We start from the raw sequence: 21,072 nt of genomic DNA, 5'->3' as shown, positions 1-21,072 counted from the left end.
ACCTTTTCTCAGTCCCAACCCTCAGACTCAGCACCGCCTTCTTGACCTGCAATCTTCTTCCCGACCTCTCCGCCCCCCTCTCCGGCCTATCATCCTCACCTTAACCTCCTTCCACCTATCGCATTCTCAACCCCCCTCCCCTAAGTCCCTTATCTTAGCTCCTCATTCCTAAAGAAGGGCTTATGCCCAAAACGTCGATTCTCCTGCTCCTTTGATGCTGTCTGACCTACTGTGCTTTTCCAGCAACACATTTTTAAGCTCTGATCTCCAGCATCTGCAGTCCTCACTTTCTCCTACTAAACCTAAGCATGCAAACATTCAATGCTAGAGTCCACCTCAGTCCATTTCTTCCACTAGTGAACACCTCCATTTTCCTTCATCAAAGTCATGACAATGTGCCAGCAACTACATTCTTCCATCCTGCCATGTGGATAATTTTCACATTGAATGGCTATAATAATAAACTCCATCCAAACAGTCTAGAAATTTTATCCTTAAATTTTTTTCTAAATGTTTAAGGGTTTTTTAAAATTCATTTGTGGGATGTGGGCTTTACTGGATGGCCAGCATTTATTGCCTGTCACTGGTTGCCCGTGAGAAGGTGGTGATGAACTGCTTTCCTGAACCACTGGAGTACATCGGCTGTGGGTTGACGCACAATAACCATGGGGAGGGAATTCTGGGATTTTGACCCAGCAACACTGAAGGAACGGCAATATATTTCCAAGTCAGGATGGTGAGTGACTTCACCAGGTTGACACCACTTTTTCAGGTCTGCCTGGTGCCGCTCCCAGCATGCCCTTCTGCACTCTCCATTAAGCCAAGGTTGATCCTCTAGCTTGATGGTAATGGTTGAGGGGGGCGTATTGCCGGGCCATGCGGTTAAAGATTGTGCTGGAGTACAGTTCTGCTGCTTTTGATGGCCCACAGTGCGTCATGGATGCGCAGTCTTGAGTTGCTAGATCTGTTTGAAGTCTGTTCCATTTAGCATGGTGATAATGCTACATAACACGATGCGGGGGGTATTCTCAATGTGAAGGTGGGACTTTGTCTCCACAATGACTGTGCGGTGGTCACGCTTACCAATACTGTCATGGACAGATGCATCTGCAGCTGGCAGATTCTCTCTTGTTGGTTCCCTCACCACCTGCTGCAGACCGAGGACCTGGCCAGCTCAATCAGTAATGCTGCTGCTGAGCCAGAAATCCCCCATCCAGAGGACATTCTGTGCCCTTGCCATTCTCAGTGCTTCCTCTATGTGTTTGTCAACATGGAGCTAAGGCAGAACAGTACATAGGAATCAGCAGGAGGTTTCCTTGGCCATGTTTAACCTGAAGCCCTCAGACTTCATGGGGTCTTGGGTCAATGTTGAGGACTCCCAGAGCAACTCTCTCCTGACAGTATCCCACTGTGCTGCTGCCTGTGCTGGGTCTGTTGCCAGTGGGACAGGACATATCCAGGGAAGGTGGTGGTTGTGCCTGGGACATTGTCTGTAAGGTATGACTATGTCAGACTATTACTTGACTACTCTGTGAGACAGCTGTCTCAATCTTGGACTGAGATGAGGAGGAATGTATTCATTCAGAGAATAGTAAATCTTAGGAATTCTCTGCTGCAGAAGGCTGTGGATGTTCACTTCCTGAGTATGTGCAAGACTGAGTTGGATAGATTCCTGTGCAAGTACCAGGTTCAGATCATACAACTCCTCGTGTATTTATTCAACAACACCATGTCGGGTATGTCGTTTCTGCAACTCCCTCTGTAATTTATTGTCTATAACTCCCTGTATGATATATTCATTTGGCATGTCCCTGTATAAAGTGTTCAGTCTACAGCTCCCTGTGTAGTACGTTCAGTCTACATCTCCCTTCGTCAGAACTGTCACTTGACCCAAAACGTTAACTCTGATTTCTCTCCACAGATGCTGCCAGACCTGCTGAGCTTTTCCAGCAATTTCTGTTTTTGTTTCTGATTTATGGCATCTGTCGTTCTTTTGGTTTTTATCCTAGTGAACCTTCTCTGAACTGCTTCTAATGAAATAATTTTTTTCTTAAATTAAGAGACCAAAGTTGCTCATGGTACTCCAGCTTTGATCTCCCCAGCATCTTGTACAGTTGCAGTTAGCCTTACCTGGTCTTATACTCCAACCCTCTTGAAATAAGGGCCGACATTATATTAGCCTGCCAAATTACCTTCTGTCTACAGCTCCCTGTGTAATATTATCATATTACAAATAGGTTCACTTTCCAAGTCCCCGTGAAATATTTTCAGTTTGCAATTCCCAACACCGATCATATTTTGACTGCCAGATTTTGAGCATTTTTGAAAAGTAGTGAGTTTAGGATGTGAGTATCTGAATGAGTTTGCAAACCTTTTCTTACTTTCAAACCTTTTTCTAGATATTCCAGCGAAAGGAAGCAATTGTTAACATCTCTGCTCTAGCTAGTAATGAAGCCACTCTCAAAGGCATGCTGGAGAAGGTCAGCAGCCTATGGAAACACACCAGCTTCAAGCTGGTGACTCATCAGGTGGACACTTACACTGTATTAATCATTGGGTCAACGGAGGAGATTGTCGCTCAGCTGGAGGACAGTTTAATCACCATTTCCACCATTAAGGGTTCACGTTATGTGGAACCAATCAAGGTACAGTGCTTTGAATGAAAGTGTCTAGTAATGCATGTCAATGAAAAAGCCATGACACATTCCCTGGGAACAAGCCACCAATCCCTCAGTGTGGTTCGATGCTGGAAACAGACGTCAGGATGGTGTTTCCATTTGGCTCTCCTGTGAGCTGGGAGAGCAAAGAGTATGAAGAAATGGTCATGACACCAGTGAGATTGATTTGATGGCCTGTTCTCATCCTGAGTGTGGAATGTCACACATTTATTCTTTGTAGACCTGTGTCAGTAAGATATTTTGGTAGTAAGTGTAGACAAGCCTGAATTAAAAAAAAATATCCTTTGTGCAGAAAGAGGTGAATGAATGGGACCGAAAACTTAATATTATGGCACATACACTGGAAGAACTGATGACCTGTCAGCGGAACTGGCTGTACCTGACTCCCATTTTCCAAGCTCCTGATATTCAAAGGTAAGAATCAATCCTGTCGTCTCTGCCAGACTGTTCATTTCTTGAAAGTTCATTGTCATCTTCCACTTCTGTTTTTGAAATTGTTCAGGCATTCATTTTGTGTCAACGTGTTTCTGGTCCCTCAGACTATACATTAATGCAATCTTGAATGCTTCGCATACAAGTCAGTCATGTCTTTGCTAGCAACTGTGACAAGTTGCCAGGGAAAGGCAAAGTTGTCATTAACGAACTTAACAGAGAAAATGCAAATATCATTCCCAATTTCATTTATATTGGGTGATTAGATCTGAGTATGTCTGGCTTCCGATCACTCACTGTTTTGCTTTGGGAATAAAGTTCACAATCTAAGTAAGATAGTGATTGCATCCCATTTGTTTTTGTCCACGTAGAGTTTGATGAACGAAAAGCTAACAGTGGTACTGAAGACTTTGCTGACACAAATGCACATGTGCACTTAACATACATGATGCTGTGTTATTACAGGCAACTGGCTACAGAAACCAAACTGTTTGGCCACATTGATGCTGCATGGAATGAGATGATCATTAGAATTCAGAATAACTCGAATATTCTGAAGACAACCACCACATCAGGGGTCCTTGAGCTTTTACAGACCACCAATGCCAACTTGGAAAAGATACTGAAATGTCTTGAGGTAATACACCCGAAGTAAAGGACTTGATTCAGTGCCCTCTTTTCAAGTGTAGTCACTTCTGTAAGATATGAAATACCAGCTGCCAATATGCACACTGCAAACAAGCTTTATTTTTATCAATGTTTGTGACTATGATTTGTTTCCCACCCCTAATTCTCCATAGAGAAGGTGTTGATGAGCCTCCTCCAGCTTAGTGGTTTACAAAGCTATTTAAAGTTCACATTGGAGTTACATGCAGGCCAGTGTCAGGAGAATAACAGATTTCTTCCGTTAATAAGGCATGTGGGTTTTACAACAGCCTGGTCGGATCACAATCGCTATTAATGAAACTTGACTTTTATCCAGTTTTATTCATTAGTGGAATTTCATTTCTGTAGCTGCTATATGATGGGATTTAAAGTTGTCTCTGGAGCTTAAGTTCTCTCAGTTTCTACTTGACCAGCAACCTCAGGCTCCCAGAGACAGCCAAGACATAAATGAGCAGATAACCTCCTTTTGACGGTGCGAGGTGGAGAAACATGAAAAAGTGTGCATGAGTTAAACTCAGTTGGTTTCTGATGGCCATGTGCAGAATCCCAATTGTACCAGATTCTAAAGGAACTGCCAGGAATTTAAGGCCCTGCTGGGCAATTTGTCTATGCCTTACACCCTGCAAAACCTTCATTTAAATTAGAGATTTAAAGTAAGATGAAATTACGATAATAATTATCCAGGAAAAGTTAGACCATCAAACACATAGTTTAATTCCTGGGTAACTGTTCAACAAAAGGGTTTCCTCTGGGTGCTCCGGTTTCCTCCCACAGTCCAAAGATGTGCAGGTCAGGTGAATTGGCTATGCTAAATTGCCCGTAGTCTTAGGTTAGGGGTATGGGTGGGTTACGCTTCGGCGGGTCGGTGTGGACTTGTTGGGCCGAAGGGCCTGTTTCCACACTGTAAAGTAATCTAAAGTAATCTAAAAACCCATACTTAGCACACACCGCCAAGTACAACTCCTCCAGACCAGGTACATCCCCAGACCCTGAACGGACTCCCCAGTCTACCCACAACATCCCTGCTCTGGACCTGGCAGCTCCTAACCAACACTGCATGTAACACCCCAGTGCTCCTTTACCATGATACCCACACTCCCCAATCCCTGACAGACCTGAGACATCCCACCCACCCAGATCTATCCTGGATCCTTACCCAGGTGTCAGGATGCAAGATAGCAAATCTTGCATCCTGACTAGCTTTTTACCTGGAAGTGGACCCTCTACCAAAATGGTGCCAATTTCCAGTCTCAAGGTGAGACTGAGCACGGTCTCCCGGCCTCGAGGTGAGGGAGAGCATGGACTCCCGTCCTCAACGTGAGACCCAGCATGGACTCACAGCCTCGAAGTGAGAGACAACACGGACTCCCGACCTCGAAGTGAGGGACAGCACGGACTCCTGGACTCAAGGTGAGATGGAGCACGGACTCCCGGCCTCGAGGTGAGGGACAGCACGGACTCCTGACCTCGAGGCGAGGGACAGCATGGACTCCCGGCCTCGAGGTGAGGGACAGTACGGACTCTCGGCCTCGAGGTGAGGGACAGCACGGACACCCGACCTCGAAGTGAGGGACAGCACGGACTCCTGGACTCGAGGTGAGATGGAGCACGGACTCCCGGCCTCGAGGTGAGGGACAGCACGGACTCCCGACCTCGAGGCGAGGGACAGCATGGACTCCCGGCCTCGAGGTGAGGGACAGTACGGACTCTCGGCCTCGAGGTGAGGGACAGCATGGACTCCCGACCTCACGGTGAGGGACAGTACGGAGTCCCGACCTCGAGGTGAGGGACAACCCGGACTCCCGACCTCAAGGTGAGGGACAGCACGGACTCCCGGCCTCAAGGTGAGGGACAGCATGGACTCCCGGCCTGGAGGTGAGGGACAGCATGGACTCCCAGCCTTGAGGTGAGGGACAGCACGGACTCCCGGCCTGGAGATGAGAGACAGCACAGAACCCTGGCCTCGAGGTGAGGGACAGCACGGACACCTGACCTCGAAGTGAGGGACAGCATGGACTCCTGGACTCGAGGTGAGACGGAGCACAGACTCCTGGCCTCGAGGTGAGGGACAGCACAGACTCGCGGCCTCGACGTGAGGGACAGCACGGACTCCCAGTCTCGAGGTGAGGGACAGCATGGACTCCCGGCCTGGAGTGAGGGACAGCACGGACTCCCAGCCTCGAGGTGAGGGACAGCATGGACTCCCGGCCTGGAGATGAGAGACAGCACAGAACCCTGGCCTCGAGGTGAGGGACAATACGGACACCTGACCTCGAGGTGAGGGACAACCCGGACTCCCGACCTCGAGGTGAGGGACAACCCGGACTCCCAGCCTCTAGGTGAGAGACAGCATGGAGTCCCAGCCTCGAGGTGAGACGCAGCATGGACTCCCGGCCTCGAGGTGAGGGACAACATAGACTCCCGGCCTCGAGGTGAGGGACAGCACGGACACCCGACCTCGAGGCGAGGGAGAGCACGGACTCCCGGCCTCAACGTGAGACCCAGCATGGACTCACGGCCTCGAGGTGAGGGACAGCACGGACTCACGGCCTCGAGGTGAGGGACAACACGGACTCCCGACCTCGAGGTGAGGGACAACACGGACTCCCGACCTCAAGGCGAGGGAGAGCACGGACTCCCGGCCTCAACGTGAGACCCAGCATGGACTCACGGCCACGAAGTGAGGGACAGCACGGACACCCGGCTTCGAGGTGAGGGACAGCATGGACTCCTGGCCTCGAGGTGATGGACAGCACGGACATCCGGCTTCGAGGCAAGGGACAGCACGGATTCCTGGCCTCGAGGTGAGGGACAGCACGGACTCCCAGCTTCGAGGTGAGGGACAGCACGGACTCCCGGCCTCGAGGTGAGGGACAGCACGGACTCCCGGCCTCGAGGTGAGGGACAACACAGACTGCCAGTTTTGAGGTGAGGGACAACACGGACTGCCAGTTTTGAGGTGAGGGACAACACGGACTCCCGACCTCAAGGTGAGGGACTACACGGACTCCCGGCCTCAAGGTGAAGGACAGCACAGACTCCTGGCCTCGAGGTGAGGGACAGCATGGACACCCGGCCTCGAGGTGAAGGACAGCACAGACTCCTGGCCTCGAGGTGAAGGACAGCATGGACACCCGGCTTCGAGGTGAAGGATAGCAGGGACTCCCGGCCTCGAGGTGAGAGACAGCACGGACATTTGACTTCAAGGTGAGGGACAGCACGGATTCCTGGCCTCGAGGTGAGGGACAGCACGGACTCCCGGCTTCGAGGTGAGGGACAGCACGGTCTCCCGGCCTCGAGGTGAGGGACAGCACGGACTCCCGGCCTCGAGGTGAGGGACAACACAGACTGCCAGATTTGAGGTGAGGGACAACACGGACTCCTGGCCTCGAGGTGAGGGACAGCACGGACACCCGGCTTCAAGGTGAAGGACAGCATGGACACCCGGCTTCGAGGTGAAGGACAGCAGGGACTCCCGACCTCGAGGTGAGGGACAGCACGGACTCCTGGCTTCGAGGTGAGGGACAGCACGGACTCGCGGCCTCGAGGTGAGGGACAGCACAGACACCCGGCTTTGAGGTGAGGGACAGCACAGACTCCTGGCCTCGAGGTGAGGGACAGCATGGACTCCCAGCCTCGAGATGAGGGACAGCACGGTCACCCGGCTTCGAGGTGAGGGACAGCACGGACTCCCGGCCTCGAGGTGAAGGACAGCACAGACTCCTGGCCTCGAGGTGAGGGACAGCACGGACTCCTGGCCTCGAGGTGAGGGACAGCAGGGACTCCCGACCTCGAGGTGAGGGACAGCACGGACTCCTGGCCTCGAGGTGAGGGACAGCACAGACACCCAGCTTCGAGGTGAGGGACAGCACGGACTCCCGGCCTCGAGGTGAAGGACAGCACAGACTCCTGGCCTCGAAGTGAAGGACAGCACAGACTCCTGGCCTCGAAGTGAAGGACAGCATGGACACCCGGCTTCGAGGTGAAGGACAGCAGGGACTCCCGACCTCGAGGTGAGGGGCAGCACGGACTCCTGGCTTCGAGGTGAGGGACAGCAGGGACTCCCGACCTCGAGGTGAGGGACAGCACGGACTCCTGGCTTCGAGGTGAGGGACAGCATGGACACCTGGCTTCGAGGTGCGGGACAGCACGGACACCTGGCCTCGAGGTGAGGGACAGCACGGACTCCCAGCCTTGAGGTGAGGGACAGCACGGACACCCGGCTTCGAGGTGAAGGACAGCAGGGACACCCGGCTTCGAGGCAAGGGACAGCACGGACTCCCGGTCTCGAGGTGAGTGACAGCACAGACTCCTGGCTTCGAGGTGAGGGACAGCACAGACTCCTGGCCTCGAGGTGAGGGACAGCACGGACTCCCGGCCTCGAGGTGAAGGACAGCACAGACTCCTGGCCTCGAGGTGAGGGACAGCACAGACTCCTGGCCTCGAGCTGAAGGACAGCACAGACTCCTGGCCTCGAGGTGAGGGACAGCACGGACTCCCGGCCTCGAGCTGAAGGACAGCACAGACTCCTGGCCTCGAGGTGAGGGACAGCACGGACTCCCGGCCTCGAGCTGAAGGACAGCACAGACTCCTGGCCTCGAGGTGAGGGACAGCACGGACTCCCGGCCTCGAGGTGAAGGACAGCATAGACTCCTGGCCTCGAGGTGAGGGACAGCACGGACTCCCGGCCTCGAGGTGAAGGACAGCATAGACTCCTGGCCTCGAGGTGAGGGACAGCACGGACTCCCAGCCTTGAGGTGAGGGAAAGCACGGACACCCGGCTTCGAGGTGAAGGACAGCAGGGACTCCCGACCTCGAGGTGAGGGACAGCACGGACTCCCAGCCTTGAGGTGAGGGAAAGCACGGACACCCGGCTTCGAGGTGAAGGACAGCAGGGACTCCCGACCTCGAGGTGAGGGACAGCACGGACTCCCAGCCTTGAGGTGAGGGAAAGCACGGACACCCGGCTTCGAGGTGAAGGACAGCAGGGACTCCCGACCTCGAGGTGAGGGACAGCACGGACTCCTGGTTTCGAGGTGAGGGACAGCATGGACACCCGGCTTCGAGGTGCGGGACAGCACGGACTCCTGGCCTCGAGGTGTGGGACAGCACAGACTCCCAGCCTCAAGGTGAGGGACAGCACAGTCACCCGGCTTCGAAGTGAAGGACAGCACGGACTCCCGGCTTCGAGGCAAGGGACAGCACGGACTCCCGGCCTCGAGGTGAAGGACAGCACAGACTCCTGTCCTCGAGGTGAGGGACAGCACAGACACCTGGCCTCGAGGTGAGGGACAGCACGGACTCCCGGCCTCGAGGTGTGGGACAGCACGGACTCCCGGCCTCGAGGTGAAGGACAGCACAGACTCCTGGCCTTGAGGTGAAGGACAGCATGGACACCCGGCTTCGAGGTGAAGGACAGCAGGGACTTCCGACCTCGAGGTGAGGGACAGCACGGACTCCTGGCTTCGAGGTGAGGGACAGCACGGACACCCGGCTTCGAGGTGAGGGACAGCACGGACTCCCGGCCTCGAGATGAAGGACAGCACAGACTCCTGGCTTCGAGGTGAAGGACAGCATGGACACCCGGCTTCGAGGTGAGGGACAGCAGGGACTCCCGGCCTCGAGGTGTGGGACATCACAGACTCCTGGCTTCGAGGTGAGGGACAGCAGGGACTCCCGACCTCGAGGTGAGGGACAGCACGGACTCCTGGTTTCGAGGTGAGGGACAGCATGGACACCCGGCTTCGAGGTGCGGGACAGCATGGACACCTGGCCTCGAGGTGAGGGACAGCACGGACTCCCAGCCTCGAGGTGAGGGACAGCACGGACACCCGGCTTCGAAGTGAAGGACAGCACGGACTCCCGGCTTCGAGGCAAGGGACAGCACGGACTCCCGGCCTCGAGGTGAGGGAAAGCACAGACTCCTGTCCTCGAGGTGAGGGACAGCACGGACTCCCGGCCTCGAGATGAAGGACAGCACAGACTCCTGGCCTCGAGGTGAAGGACAGCAGGGACTCCCGACCTCGAGGTGAGGGACAGCACGGACTCCTGGCTTCGAGGTGAGGGACAGCACGGACTCCCGGCTTCGAGGCAAGGGACAGCATTTACTCCCGGCCTCGAGGTGAGGGACAGCACAGACTCCTGGCCTCGAGGTGAGGGACAGCACGGACACCCGGCCTCAAGGTGAGGGACAGCACACACTCCTGGCCTCGAGGTGAGGCACAGCACAGACTCCTGGCCTCGAGCTGAGGGACAGCACGGACTCCCGGCCTCGAGGTGTGGGACAACACGGACACCCGGCCTCGAGGTGAAGGACAGAACAGACTCCTGGCCTCGAGGTGAGGGACAGCACGGACACCCGGCTTCGAGGTGAAGGACAGCACGGACTCCTGGCCTCGAGGTGAGGGACAGCACGGACTCCTGGCTTCGAGGTGAGGAACAGCACGGACACCCGGCTTCGAGATGAGGGACAACACCGACCCATGGCCTCGAGGTGAGGGACAGCATGGACTCATCTCTCTGTCTGCTTTTGTTTTTTTGTCTTTCTCTTTTCCTGATTTAGAAAGGCTGTAATGCTGAACTTTTAACTTTAGTTCTTAATTCTTGTAATTTATTTCTGTATTTTGTACCTTGGCCTCTTTGTACCTAAGATGTTGCTGAAAATTATGGTCATGTACGCCCATCACTGTACTCATGTATCCCTGTATTTGAGTACATGTGACAATAAAACCTAATTCTAATTCTAATTCTTCATGCTACTCACTTGGCATCATACCCACTTGTGACTCTTTCTACTTGGTCATTTGACATCTCCCCTTTGACATCCATTGACTTTATCCATTTGACATCTTCCTGTACCCACTTGGCACCTTGTCCCATCTGTCAGTCCAACCTTACACTTATCAGAATGAGCCATGATGGAAGTCTCCTGTCAGAAGTGTGGAGCTCTCTGGCTTTGTTTTAAAAAAGACCAGGGCAAATGGCAATCTGCAGGAAACAGTCACTCCGCAGAAAATCTGACCCATTGATTTCTGGCAAGTTGTTCCAGACTGAAATGTACTGCCTGAAATAGGAATGGCAGCAGATTCCAATGTGACCTTTCAAAAAGGAGTTTGATGAACGCTCGGAAAGGCTGTGAGGAAAGAGCAGTGGGAGTGGGAATAATTGAATAGCTGACCAATTCTGAAATTCCTCCTCCTGTGCTGTTAATTCAATGTTTCTGTCAGAGTCTCTGCTGTGAATGTGCATGTTTAGATGAATTAAATTAAATTGATCCGATGTGCTATTGTTTCAGGATTACTTGGAAGCCAAAAGGCTCGCTTTCCCACGTTTTTATTTCCTTAGCAACAGTGAACTGCTGGATATCCTGTCTCAAAGCAAAAACCCTGAGGCTATACGGGTAAGGAGACATCACCTCTGGCTAAAACGCTTCCGTAATGAATGACAGATGGAACAGACTAGGCTTGTATTCCCTTATGAATAGAAGATTGCGGATAAACTACATGAGGTGTTTCTGATGATAAATGTAGGAAACAGGAGCAAAGTAGACCATTAGATCTCTGCTGTATCCTTTTGTGTTTAGAATTCCACATTCCCATCTACCCCTGATAACCTCCCTAGCCTCTCAAGAATCTATTCACCTCTGTGGTAACTTCCATCTTCAATGACAACACCTCCACCACCTACTGATGCTGTAAGCTGCAAAGTTGTACAACACTCAGGGGAAAAAAAAATCTTGTCTCAGTCCGAAAAAGGCAACCACAATAGTAAAACAGTGCCCCTTTATCTTGACTGAGCCACATATGGAAATATCCTATTGCCCACCTGCTCAAAGACCTTCCTGAGCCCAACTGCATAGAACCATATGGTTCAGTTACCTTTAGCAGCACAGTTTCTCTTTCCTTTGTACTCTCTCACTTCTATTCTCATTGGCTGTCACCTTTGAACTCCTAGGAGAAAGTGAGGACTGCAGATGCTGGAGATCAGAGCTGAAAAATGTGTTGCTGGAAAAGCGCAGCAGGTCAGGCAGCATCCAAGGAGCAGGAGAATCGGCGTTTCGGGCATAAGCCCTTCTTCAGAATTGTCTTGCTCCTTGGATGCTGCCTGACCTGCTGCGCTTTTCCAGCAACACATTTTTCACCTTTGAACTCCTGTTCATTTTGAGTGATGCATTGAAAAAATTGCAGCAGTCTAGGCAGAATTGAATGTAACTAATATTTTGGAACAGCCAACGGTACAAACCATGAGAACGCTGTTCCTTAAATGGGATAGTATGAATTGAATTGAATTGAATTGAATTAATTGTCACGTGTACCGAGGCACAGTGAAAAGCTTAGTCTTGCGAGTGAAACAGGCAGATCACAGAGTTAAGTAGCATAAATAGTAAATAATAGGTAAACAAAAGCACAGGTACAGGTGAATGCTAAGAGTTTGTGAGTCCATTCAGTATTCTAACAACAGTAGGGTAGAAACTGTTTTGAAAATGGCTGATGTATGTTCAGGCTTCTGTAGAGGTTGTAGAAAAACATTGCCAAGGTGATATGGATCTTTAAGAATGCTGGGGCCTTTCCTGGACAGCGGACCTGGTAGATGGATTCTATAGACGGGAGGTTCGCCTTTGTGATTGTCATTTGAGATTTGACTGACTATGGTGGTGTCATCAGAGTTGAGTGTTAGTGAGGATGAAATATTGTCCCCAGTCTTCACTGATTGTGGCCTGTGGGTCAGGAAACTGAGGATCCAGTTGCAGAGAGTAGGGTTTAGTCCGAGATCACTAAGTTTAGTAATCAATCTCAAGGGGATAATAGTGTTGAAGGCTGAACTGTCGTCAATGAGTAGGATTCTTACATCGTTGTTCTCGGTGTCAAGATGTTCTAGGGAGGAGTGAAGGGAAAGTGATATGGCATCTGATGTGGATTTGTTGCTCCGATAGGCAAATTGGAGTCGGTCAAGAGTAGTGGGGAAGCTGGAGTTGATTAATGCCATGACCAGCCTTTCAAAGCACTTCATGACCAGCGAAGTTAGGGGCACGGTCATTGAGACATGCTGCATGATCCTCCTTAGACACAGGGATGATGTTGGCCCTCTTGAAACAGACAGGGACAGTGGCCTGCTGCAGGGAGAGGGTGAAGATGTCTGAGAAGTCCTCTGCCAGTTGATCTGCGCGTGCTCTGAGTGCACAGCCTGGGATAGGTTCGTCATGACTTGTGTTAGCACTCCACCAAAATTCTGCTCAAAGCGAGCATAGAAGGCGTTGAAACGATCTGGGAGGGATATGTCATCATCTGCTATCTTGCAATGTCTCTTTTTAGAATCTGTGATGTCATTCAGTCCTTGCCATAGTCGCCGGGTGTCTATCTGGGTCTCTTGTTTGGGTCGGTATTGGTCCTTGGCTGTCTTAATGGCTCTGTGAAGGTCATACTTGGATTCCTTATATTTGAGTGGGCCTCTTGATTTGAAGGCCTCACGTCTGGTTTTTAGCAGGTTCTGTATGTCCTGATTCATCCAGAATTCCCTGTTAGTATTCACCCAGTGCTGGCTCCTGCTGTAAAAATTGATACTGTATAAAAGTAATGCCTCAATTTTCAGACAAATTTTATTTGTTTTACAAATGCTTCTGATTTCAATTAATTGGATGCTTGTAGAGTCCTGATATCATCTACACGTTTGGACATATTGATCTCACTTTTAATCCAGCTTTATATAAGGTCATTGACAAAAGAACAGAGGCTACACAAGAATAACATTTCACAGTGTAATCTGGAACTCATTGTACTTAAGAGTAGTGAAAACAGATTCAGTGGTGGCTTTCCAAAGACAATTAGATAAAGACTTGAAGGAGAATAATCTGCAGGGAAATGGGGAAAAGGTGGAGTTGGGGAGGGAACGAATGAGAGATATTTTTCACAGAGTTGTGGCCATCGCAAGATCCCAGTGGCCTCCTCTGTGCTGTATTGTTCTATCATTCTCTTAATGAAATTTGCGAAATGTCACTCCCTCCAGGAGCTCCTCATGAGCAAGTTTAGCTATATTGATTGTGAAATTGATTTCTTCATTGTTTCCTCAGCCCCATTTGGCCAAATGTTTTGAAAATATCAGATCTCTGGAGATTGTGAAGCAAGCGACCAGACCTCCCACTGTGGTAATGATCAAGTCTGCAGAAAATGAGAATCTTCCCATGCCAAGGTACTAACTTAATTTAATACAGTTTCTTCACTTTGCATAAGTTCCTTGATTTTCACTCCATTACCATCTATTTTAGGCATGCATGGTCAAGAATCATAGAGATATCGACATAGAAGGCACAGATGGAGAACATACATAAAACTGTTTGCTGGACCAACAGAGACCCATAAGGTCCTTAGGGAGGGAATTCTGGGGTTTTGACACAGCAAAGGTGCAAGAACCACGATATATTTCCAATTCAGGGTCATGAATGGCTTGGAGGGGAACTTGCAGGGGGTGGTGTTCCCATGGATCTGTTGCCCTTGTCCTTCTGGATGGAAGGTCATGTGTTTTGAAGGTGCTAACAAAGGAACTTTGTTGAATTTCTGCAGTATAGCTTGTAGATAGTACACACTGCTGCTACTGAGCATTGGTGGAGGCAGAAGTGATTGCTATGCATGTTGTGCCAATCAAATGGGCTGTTTTGTCCGAGATGGTGTCAGGATTTTTGAGTGTTGTTGGGGCTGCACTCATCCAGGCAAGTGGGGAGTATTCCATCAGACTCCTGGAAATTAGATTAGATTCCCCTTCAACCCAACAAGTCCACACCAAGAAGGATGAGAGAGGATCTGATTGAGACGTATGAGATTATTAAAGGATTGGACACTCTGGAGGCAGGAAGCATGTTTCCGCTGATGGGTGAGTCCAGAACCAGAGGACACAGTTTAAAAATAAGGGGGAGGCCATTTAGAACAGAGTTGAGGAGAAACTTCTTCACCCAGAGAGTGGTAGGTGTATGGAATGCTTTGCCCCAGAAGGCTGTGGAGGTCAAGTCTCTGGATACTTTCAAGAAAGAGATGGATAGAACTCTTAAAGATAGTGGAATCAAGGGTTATGGGGATAAGGCAGGAACAGGATACTGATTGTGGATGATTAGCCATGATCATAATGAATGGTGGTGCTGGCTCGAAGGGACAAATAGCCTACTCCTGCTCCTATTGTATTTAACCCTCCGAAGAGTCACCCAGCCAGACCCATTTCCCTCTGACTAATGCACCTAACACTATGGGCAATTTAGCATGGCCAATTCACCTGACCTGCACACCCTTTTGGAATGTGGGAGGAAACTGGAACACCCGGAGAAAACCCATGCAGGCAAGCTCCACACAGACAGTCGCCCGAGGCTGGAATTGAACCCAGGTCCCTGACACTGTGAGGCAGCGGTGCTAACCACTGAGCCACTGTGACGCCCACTTTGGGGAGTCAGGAGGTGGACAGGCTTTGGGGAGTCAGGAGGTGGGTCACTCATGGCAATATTCATCGCATCTGATCTGCTCTTGCAGCCGCTGTGTTTATGTGGTGAGTCCAGTTGAGTTGCTGGTCAATGGTAACCCCCAGGATGTTGATAGTGAGAGATTCAGTGATGGTAACACAATAGAATGTCAAGGAATGGCGGTTAGGTTATCTCTTGTTGATGATGGTCATTGTCTGGCATTTAGGTAAAAACAAGGACTGCAGATGCTGGAAACCAGAGTCTAGATCAGAGTGGTGCTGGAAAAGCACAGCAGGTCAGGCAGCATCCGAGGAGCAGGAAAATCACATTTCAGATGAAAGCCCTTCATCAGGAATAGAGGGTCTGGCATTTGTCTGGTGTGAATGTTACTTGCCACTTGTCAGTCCAAGCTTGGATATTGTCCAGATGTTATTGCATTTGAACATGGTCTGCTTCAGTACCTGAGGAGTTATGAATGGTGCTGAACATTGTGTAATCATCGGTGAACATCCTCACTTCTGATCTTATGATGGAGGGAAGGTCATTGATGAAGCAGCTGAAGATGGCTGAGCCTAGGGCACTACTCTGAGGTACTCCTGCAGAGATGTCCTGAAGCTGAGATGACTGACCTCCAACAACTATCACCATCTTCCTATGTGTCAGGTGTGATTCTAACCAGTGGAGAGATTGCCCCCTGATATCCATTGATCCCAGTTTTGTGAGGGCTCCTTGATGCCACACTCAGTTGAATATGACCTTGATGTCAAGGCTGTCACACTCACTTCACCTTTTATTTGGTTTCTTTCCCTTTGTGATGTGAGATTACAAGGGCACTTTGTACAAAGGATATTCACCAGAAATTTACTGCCTGCAATGAAAATGATTTAAGTGAGATTCATTGAACCCGGTCTGCCATGGTTCCAAGTGTCTTTCTCAAACAATCTACTGTTCATCACCTTATTCACTGCACCAACAAGGTGGAGGCACAGAGTAGCAGGGCTGTCTGCAGGCTTCTGAGCCCAGGGAATGTCTGCTCACATCTGCTTTCTTTCCTCTTCTCCTTTTAGCATCTGTTGTTTTTCTTTCCTCCTTTTTTTCTTATCATTTCATTTAAGGCTTTTGCGGCAGGTTAATCAGCAGGATTGGCACAGCATTGGGTGCCAGTGGTAGTAGCAGCAGTGACCAGCCTCCACCCAGCGATTAGATACACCGGTGACCAATCTCCTCCCAGTGATTGGATACAGTGGTGACCAATCTCCTCCTAGTGATTGGATACAACGGTGACCAACCTCCTCCCAGCGATTGGATACACCGGTGACCAACCTCCTCCCAGTGATTGGATACAACGGTGACCAGCCTCCTCCCAGAGATTGGATACAACGGTGACCAGCCTCCTCCCAGTGATTGGATACAACGGTGACCAACCTCCTCCCAGTGATTGGATACAGTGGTGACCAAAGCTCCACCCAGTGATTGGATACAGTGGTGACCAAAGCTCCTCGCAGTGATTGGATACAGCGGTGACCAAACATCCTCCCAGCGATTGGATACAGCGGTGACCAACCTCCTCCCAGTGATTGGATACAACGGTGACCAGCCACCACCCAGAGATTGGATACAACGGTGACCAGCCTCCTCCCAGAGAATGGATACAGCGGTGACCAACCTCCTCCCAGTGATTGGATACAGTGGTGACCTACCTCCTCCCAGTGATTGGATACAGCGGTGACCAAAGCTCCTCCCAGTGATTGGATACAGTGGTGACCTACCTCCTCCCAGTGATTGGATACAGCGGTGACCAAAGCTCCTCCAGTGATTGGATGCAGCGGTGACCAAAGCTCCTCCCAGTGATTGGATACAGTGGTGACCTACCACCTCCCAGTGATTGGATACAGCGGTGACCAAACCTCCTCCCAGTGATAGGATACAGCGGTGACCAATCTCCTCCCAGTAATTGGATACAACGGTGACCAACCTCCTCTCAGCGATTGGATACAAAGGTGACCAACCTCCTCTCAGCGATTGGACACAGCGGTGACCAACCTCCTCTCAGCGATTGGATACAGCGGTGACCAACCTCCTCCCAGTGATTGGATACAGCGGTGACCAACCTCCTCTCAGTGATTGGATACACCGGTGACCAACCTCCTCTTAGCGATTGGATACAGCGGTGACCAACCTCCTCTCAGCGATTGGATACAGCGGTGACCAACCTCCTCCCAGTGATTGGATACAGTGGTGACCAACCTCCTCCCCGTGATTGGATACAGTGGTGACCAACCTCCTCCCAGAGATTGGATACAGCGGTGACCAAAGCTCCTCCCAGTGATTGGATACAACGGTGAACTACCTCCTCCCAGTGATTGGATACAGTGGTGACCAAACCTCCTCCCAGTGACTGGATACAGTGGTGACCAACCTCCTCCCAGTGATTGGATACAGTGGTGACCAACCTCCTCCCAGAGATTGGATACAGCGGTGACCAAAGCTCCTCCCAGTGATTGGATACAACGGTGAACTACCTCCTCCCAGTGATTGGATACAACGGTGACCAAACCTCATCTCAGTGATTGGATACAGCGGTGACCAACCTCCTCCCAGTGACTGGATACAGTGGTGACCAACCTCCTCCCAGTGATTGGATACAGCGGTGACCAACCTCCTCCCAGCGATTGGATACAGCGGTGACCAAACCTCCGCCCAGTGATTGGATACAGCGGTGACCAAAGCTCCACCCAGTGATTGGATACAACGGTGACCTACCTCCTCCCAGAGATTGGATACAGTGGTGACCCACCTCCTCCCTGTGATTGGATACAGTGGTGACCAAACTCCTCCCAAAGATTAGATACAGTGGTGACCAACCTCCTCCCAGAGATTGGACACACCGGTGACCAACCTCCTCTCAGCGATTGGATACAGCGGTGACCAAACCTCCTCCCGGTGATTGGATACAGCGGTGACCAAACCTCCTCTCAGTGATTGGATACAGTGGTGACCAAATCTCCTCCCAGTGATTGGATACAGTGGTGACCAAACCTCCTCCTAGTGATTGGATACAGCGGTGACCAAACCTCCTCCCCATGATTGGATACAGTGGTGACCAACTACTTCTCAGTGATTGTATTCAGTGGTGACCAAACCTCCTCCCAGTGATTGGATACAGCGGTGACCAAAGCTCCTTCCAGTGATTGGATACAGTGGTTACCAACCTCCTCCCAGTGATTGGACACAGCGGTGACCAAAACTCCCCCAGTGATTGGACACAGCGGTGACCAAAGCTCCTCCCAGTGATTGGATACAGCGGTGACCAAACCTCCTCCCAGTGATTGGATACAACGATGACCAACCTCCTCCCAGTGATTGGATACAGCGGTGACCAACCTCTTCCCATTGATTGGACACAGCGGTGACCAAAGCTCCTCCCAGTGATTGGATGCAACGGTGACCAAAACTCCCCCAGTGATTGGACACAGCGGTGACCAAAACTCCTCCCAGTGATTGGATACAGTGGTTACTAACCTCCTCCCAGTGATTGGATACAGCGGTGACCAAAACTGCTCCCAGTGATTGGATACAGTGGTGACCCACCACCTCCCAATGATTGGATACAGTGGTGACCAAACTCCTCCCAGAGATTGGATACAGTGGTGACCAACCTCCTCCCAGAGATTGGATACACCGGTGACCAACCTCCTCTCAGGGATTGGATACAGCGGTGACCAAACCTCCTCCCGGTGATTGGATACAGTGGTGACCAAACCTCCTCTCAGTGATTGGATACAGTGGTTACGAAACCTCCTCCCAGTGATTGGATACAGTGGTGACCAAACCTCCTCCTAGTGATTGGATACAACGGTGACCAAACCTCCTCCCAGTGATTGGATTCAGCGGTGACCAACTACCTCTCAGTGATTGTATACAGTGGTGACCAAACCTCCTCCCAGTGATTGGATACAGCGGTGACCAAACCTCCTCCCAGCGATTGGATACAGCGGTGACCAACCTCTTCCCAGTGATTGGATACAGCGGTGACCAAAGCTCCTCCCAGTGATTGGATACAGTGGTGACCAACCTCTTCCCAGTGATTGGATACAGCGGTGACCAACCTCCTCCCAGTGATTGGAAAGAACGGTGACCAAAACTCCCCCATGTGATTGGACACAGCGGTGACCAAAGCTCCTCCCAGTGATTGGATACAGTGGTTACCAACCTCCTCCCAGTGATTGGATGCAACGGTGACCAAAACTCCCCCAGTGATTGGACACAGCGGTGACCAAAGCTCCTCCCAGTGATTGGACACAGTGGTGACCAACCTCCTCCCAGCGATTGGATACAGCGGTGACCAACCTCCTCTCAGCGATTGGATACAGTGGTGACCAACCTCCTCCCAGTGATTGGATACAGCGGTGACCAAACCACCGTCCAGTGATTGGATACAGCGGTGACCAAAGCTCCTCCCAGTGATTGGATACAGCGGTGACCAACCTCCTCCTAGTGATTGGATACAGCGGTAACCAAACCTCGAACCAGTGATTGGACACAGCGGTGACCAACCTCCTCCTAGTGATTGGATACAGTGGTGACCAAAGCTCCTCCCAGTGAATGGATACAGTGGTGACCAACCTCCTCCCAGTGATTGGATACAGCGGTGACCAAAGCTCCTCCCAGTGATTGGATACAGTGGTTACGAACCTCCTCCCAGTGATTGGATGCAGTGGTTACGAACCTCCTCCCAGTGATTGGATACAGTGGTGACCCACCTCCTCTTAGCGATTGGATACACCGGTGACCAACCTCCTCCCTGTGATTGGATACAGTGGTGACCAAACTCCTCCCAGTGATTGGATACAGTGGTGACCAAACCACCTCCCAGAGATTGGATACAACGGTGACTAAACCTCCTCCCAGTGATTGGATACAGCGGTGACCAACCTCCTCCCACTGATTGGATACACTGGTGACCAACCTCCTCCCAGAGATTGGATACAGCGGTGACCAAACTCCTCCCAGCGATTGGATACAACGGTGACCAACCTCCTCCCAGTGATTGGATACAACGGTGACCAACCTCCCCCCAGTGATTGGATACAGCGGTGACCAAACCTCCTCCCAGTGATTGGATACAGCAGTGACCAACCTCCTCCCAGTGATTGGATACACCGGTGACCAACCTCCTCCCAGTGATTGGATACGACGGTGACCAACCTCCTCCCAGTGATTGGATACAGCGGTGACCAAACCTCCTCCCAGTGATTGGATACAGCGATAACCAACCTCCTCCCAGTGATTGGATACAACGGCGACCAACCTCCTCCCAGTGATTGGATACAACGGTGATCAAACATCCTCCCAGTGATTGGATACAGCGGTGACCAACCTCTCCCCAGTGATTGGATACAGCGGTGACCAACCTCTTCAAAGTGATTGGATACAGCGGTGACCAACCTCCTCCCAGTGATTGGATACAGTGGTGACCAACATCCTCCCAGTGATTGGACACAGTGGTGACCAAAGCTACTCCCAGTGATTGGATACAACGGTGACCAAAGCTCCCCCCAGTGATTGGATACAGCGGTGACTAAACGTCCTCCCAGTGATTGGATACAGCGGTGACGAACCTCCTCCCAGTGATTGGATACAATGGTGACCAACCTCCTCCCAGAGATTGGATACAGCGGTGACCAAACTCTTCCCAGCGGTTGGATACAGCGGTGACCAACCTCCTCTCAGCGATTGGATACAGCAGTGACCAACCTCCTCTCAGCGATTGGATACAACGGTGACCAACCTCCTCCCAGTGATTGGATACAACGGTGACCAACCTCCCCCCAGTGATTGGATACAGCGGTGACCAAA

At 51.1% G+C, this 21,072-nt stretch overlaps 1 protein-coding gene across 1 annotated transcript in view; it reads left to right on the top strand.

Annotated features, from left to right (window-relative positions):
- The window catches only part of LOC122540190 (dynein axonemal heavy chain 6-like), a 472,579-nt gene that overhangs the window by 189,389 nt on the left and 262,118 nt on the right, over window positions 1-21,072 (top strand). Inside the window, exons 19-23 of the mRNA XM_043675544.1 lie at window positions 2,400-2,645; window positions 2,971-3,092; window positions 3,576-3,747; window positions 11,071-11,175; window positions 13,843-13,961. Coding sequence (XP_043531479.1) covers window positions 2,400-2,645; window positions 2,971-3,092; window positions 3,576-3,747; window positions 11,071-11,175; window positions 13,843-13,961 — 764 coding nt within the window. The remainder of the gene's footprint in view (window positions 1-2,399; window positions 2,646-2,970; window positions 3,093-3,575; window positions 3,748-11,070; window positions 11,176-13,842; window positions 13,962-21,072) is intronic.

The sequence above is a fragment of the Chiloscyllium plagiosum genome, chromosome 3 (genome assembly GCF_004010195.1).
Source record: "Chiloscyllium plagiosum isolate BGI_BamShark_2017 chromosome 3, ASM401019v2, whole genome shotgun sequence".
NCBI lineage: Eukaryota > Metazoa > Chordata > Chondrichthyes > Orectolobiformes > Hemiscylliidae > Chiloscyllium > Chiloscyllium plagiosum.
The sequence above is the reverse complement of the archived record's forward strand: the minus strand, read 5'-3'. Positions and strand labels throughout refer to the sequence as shown.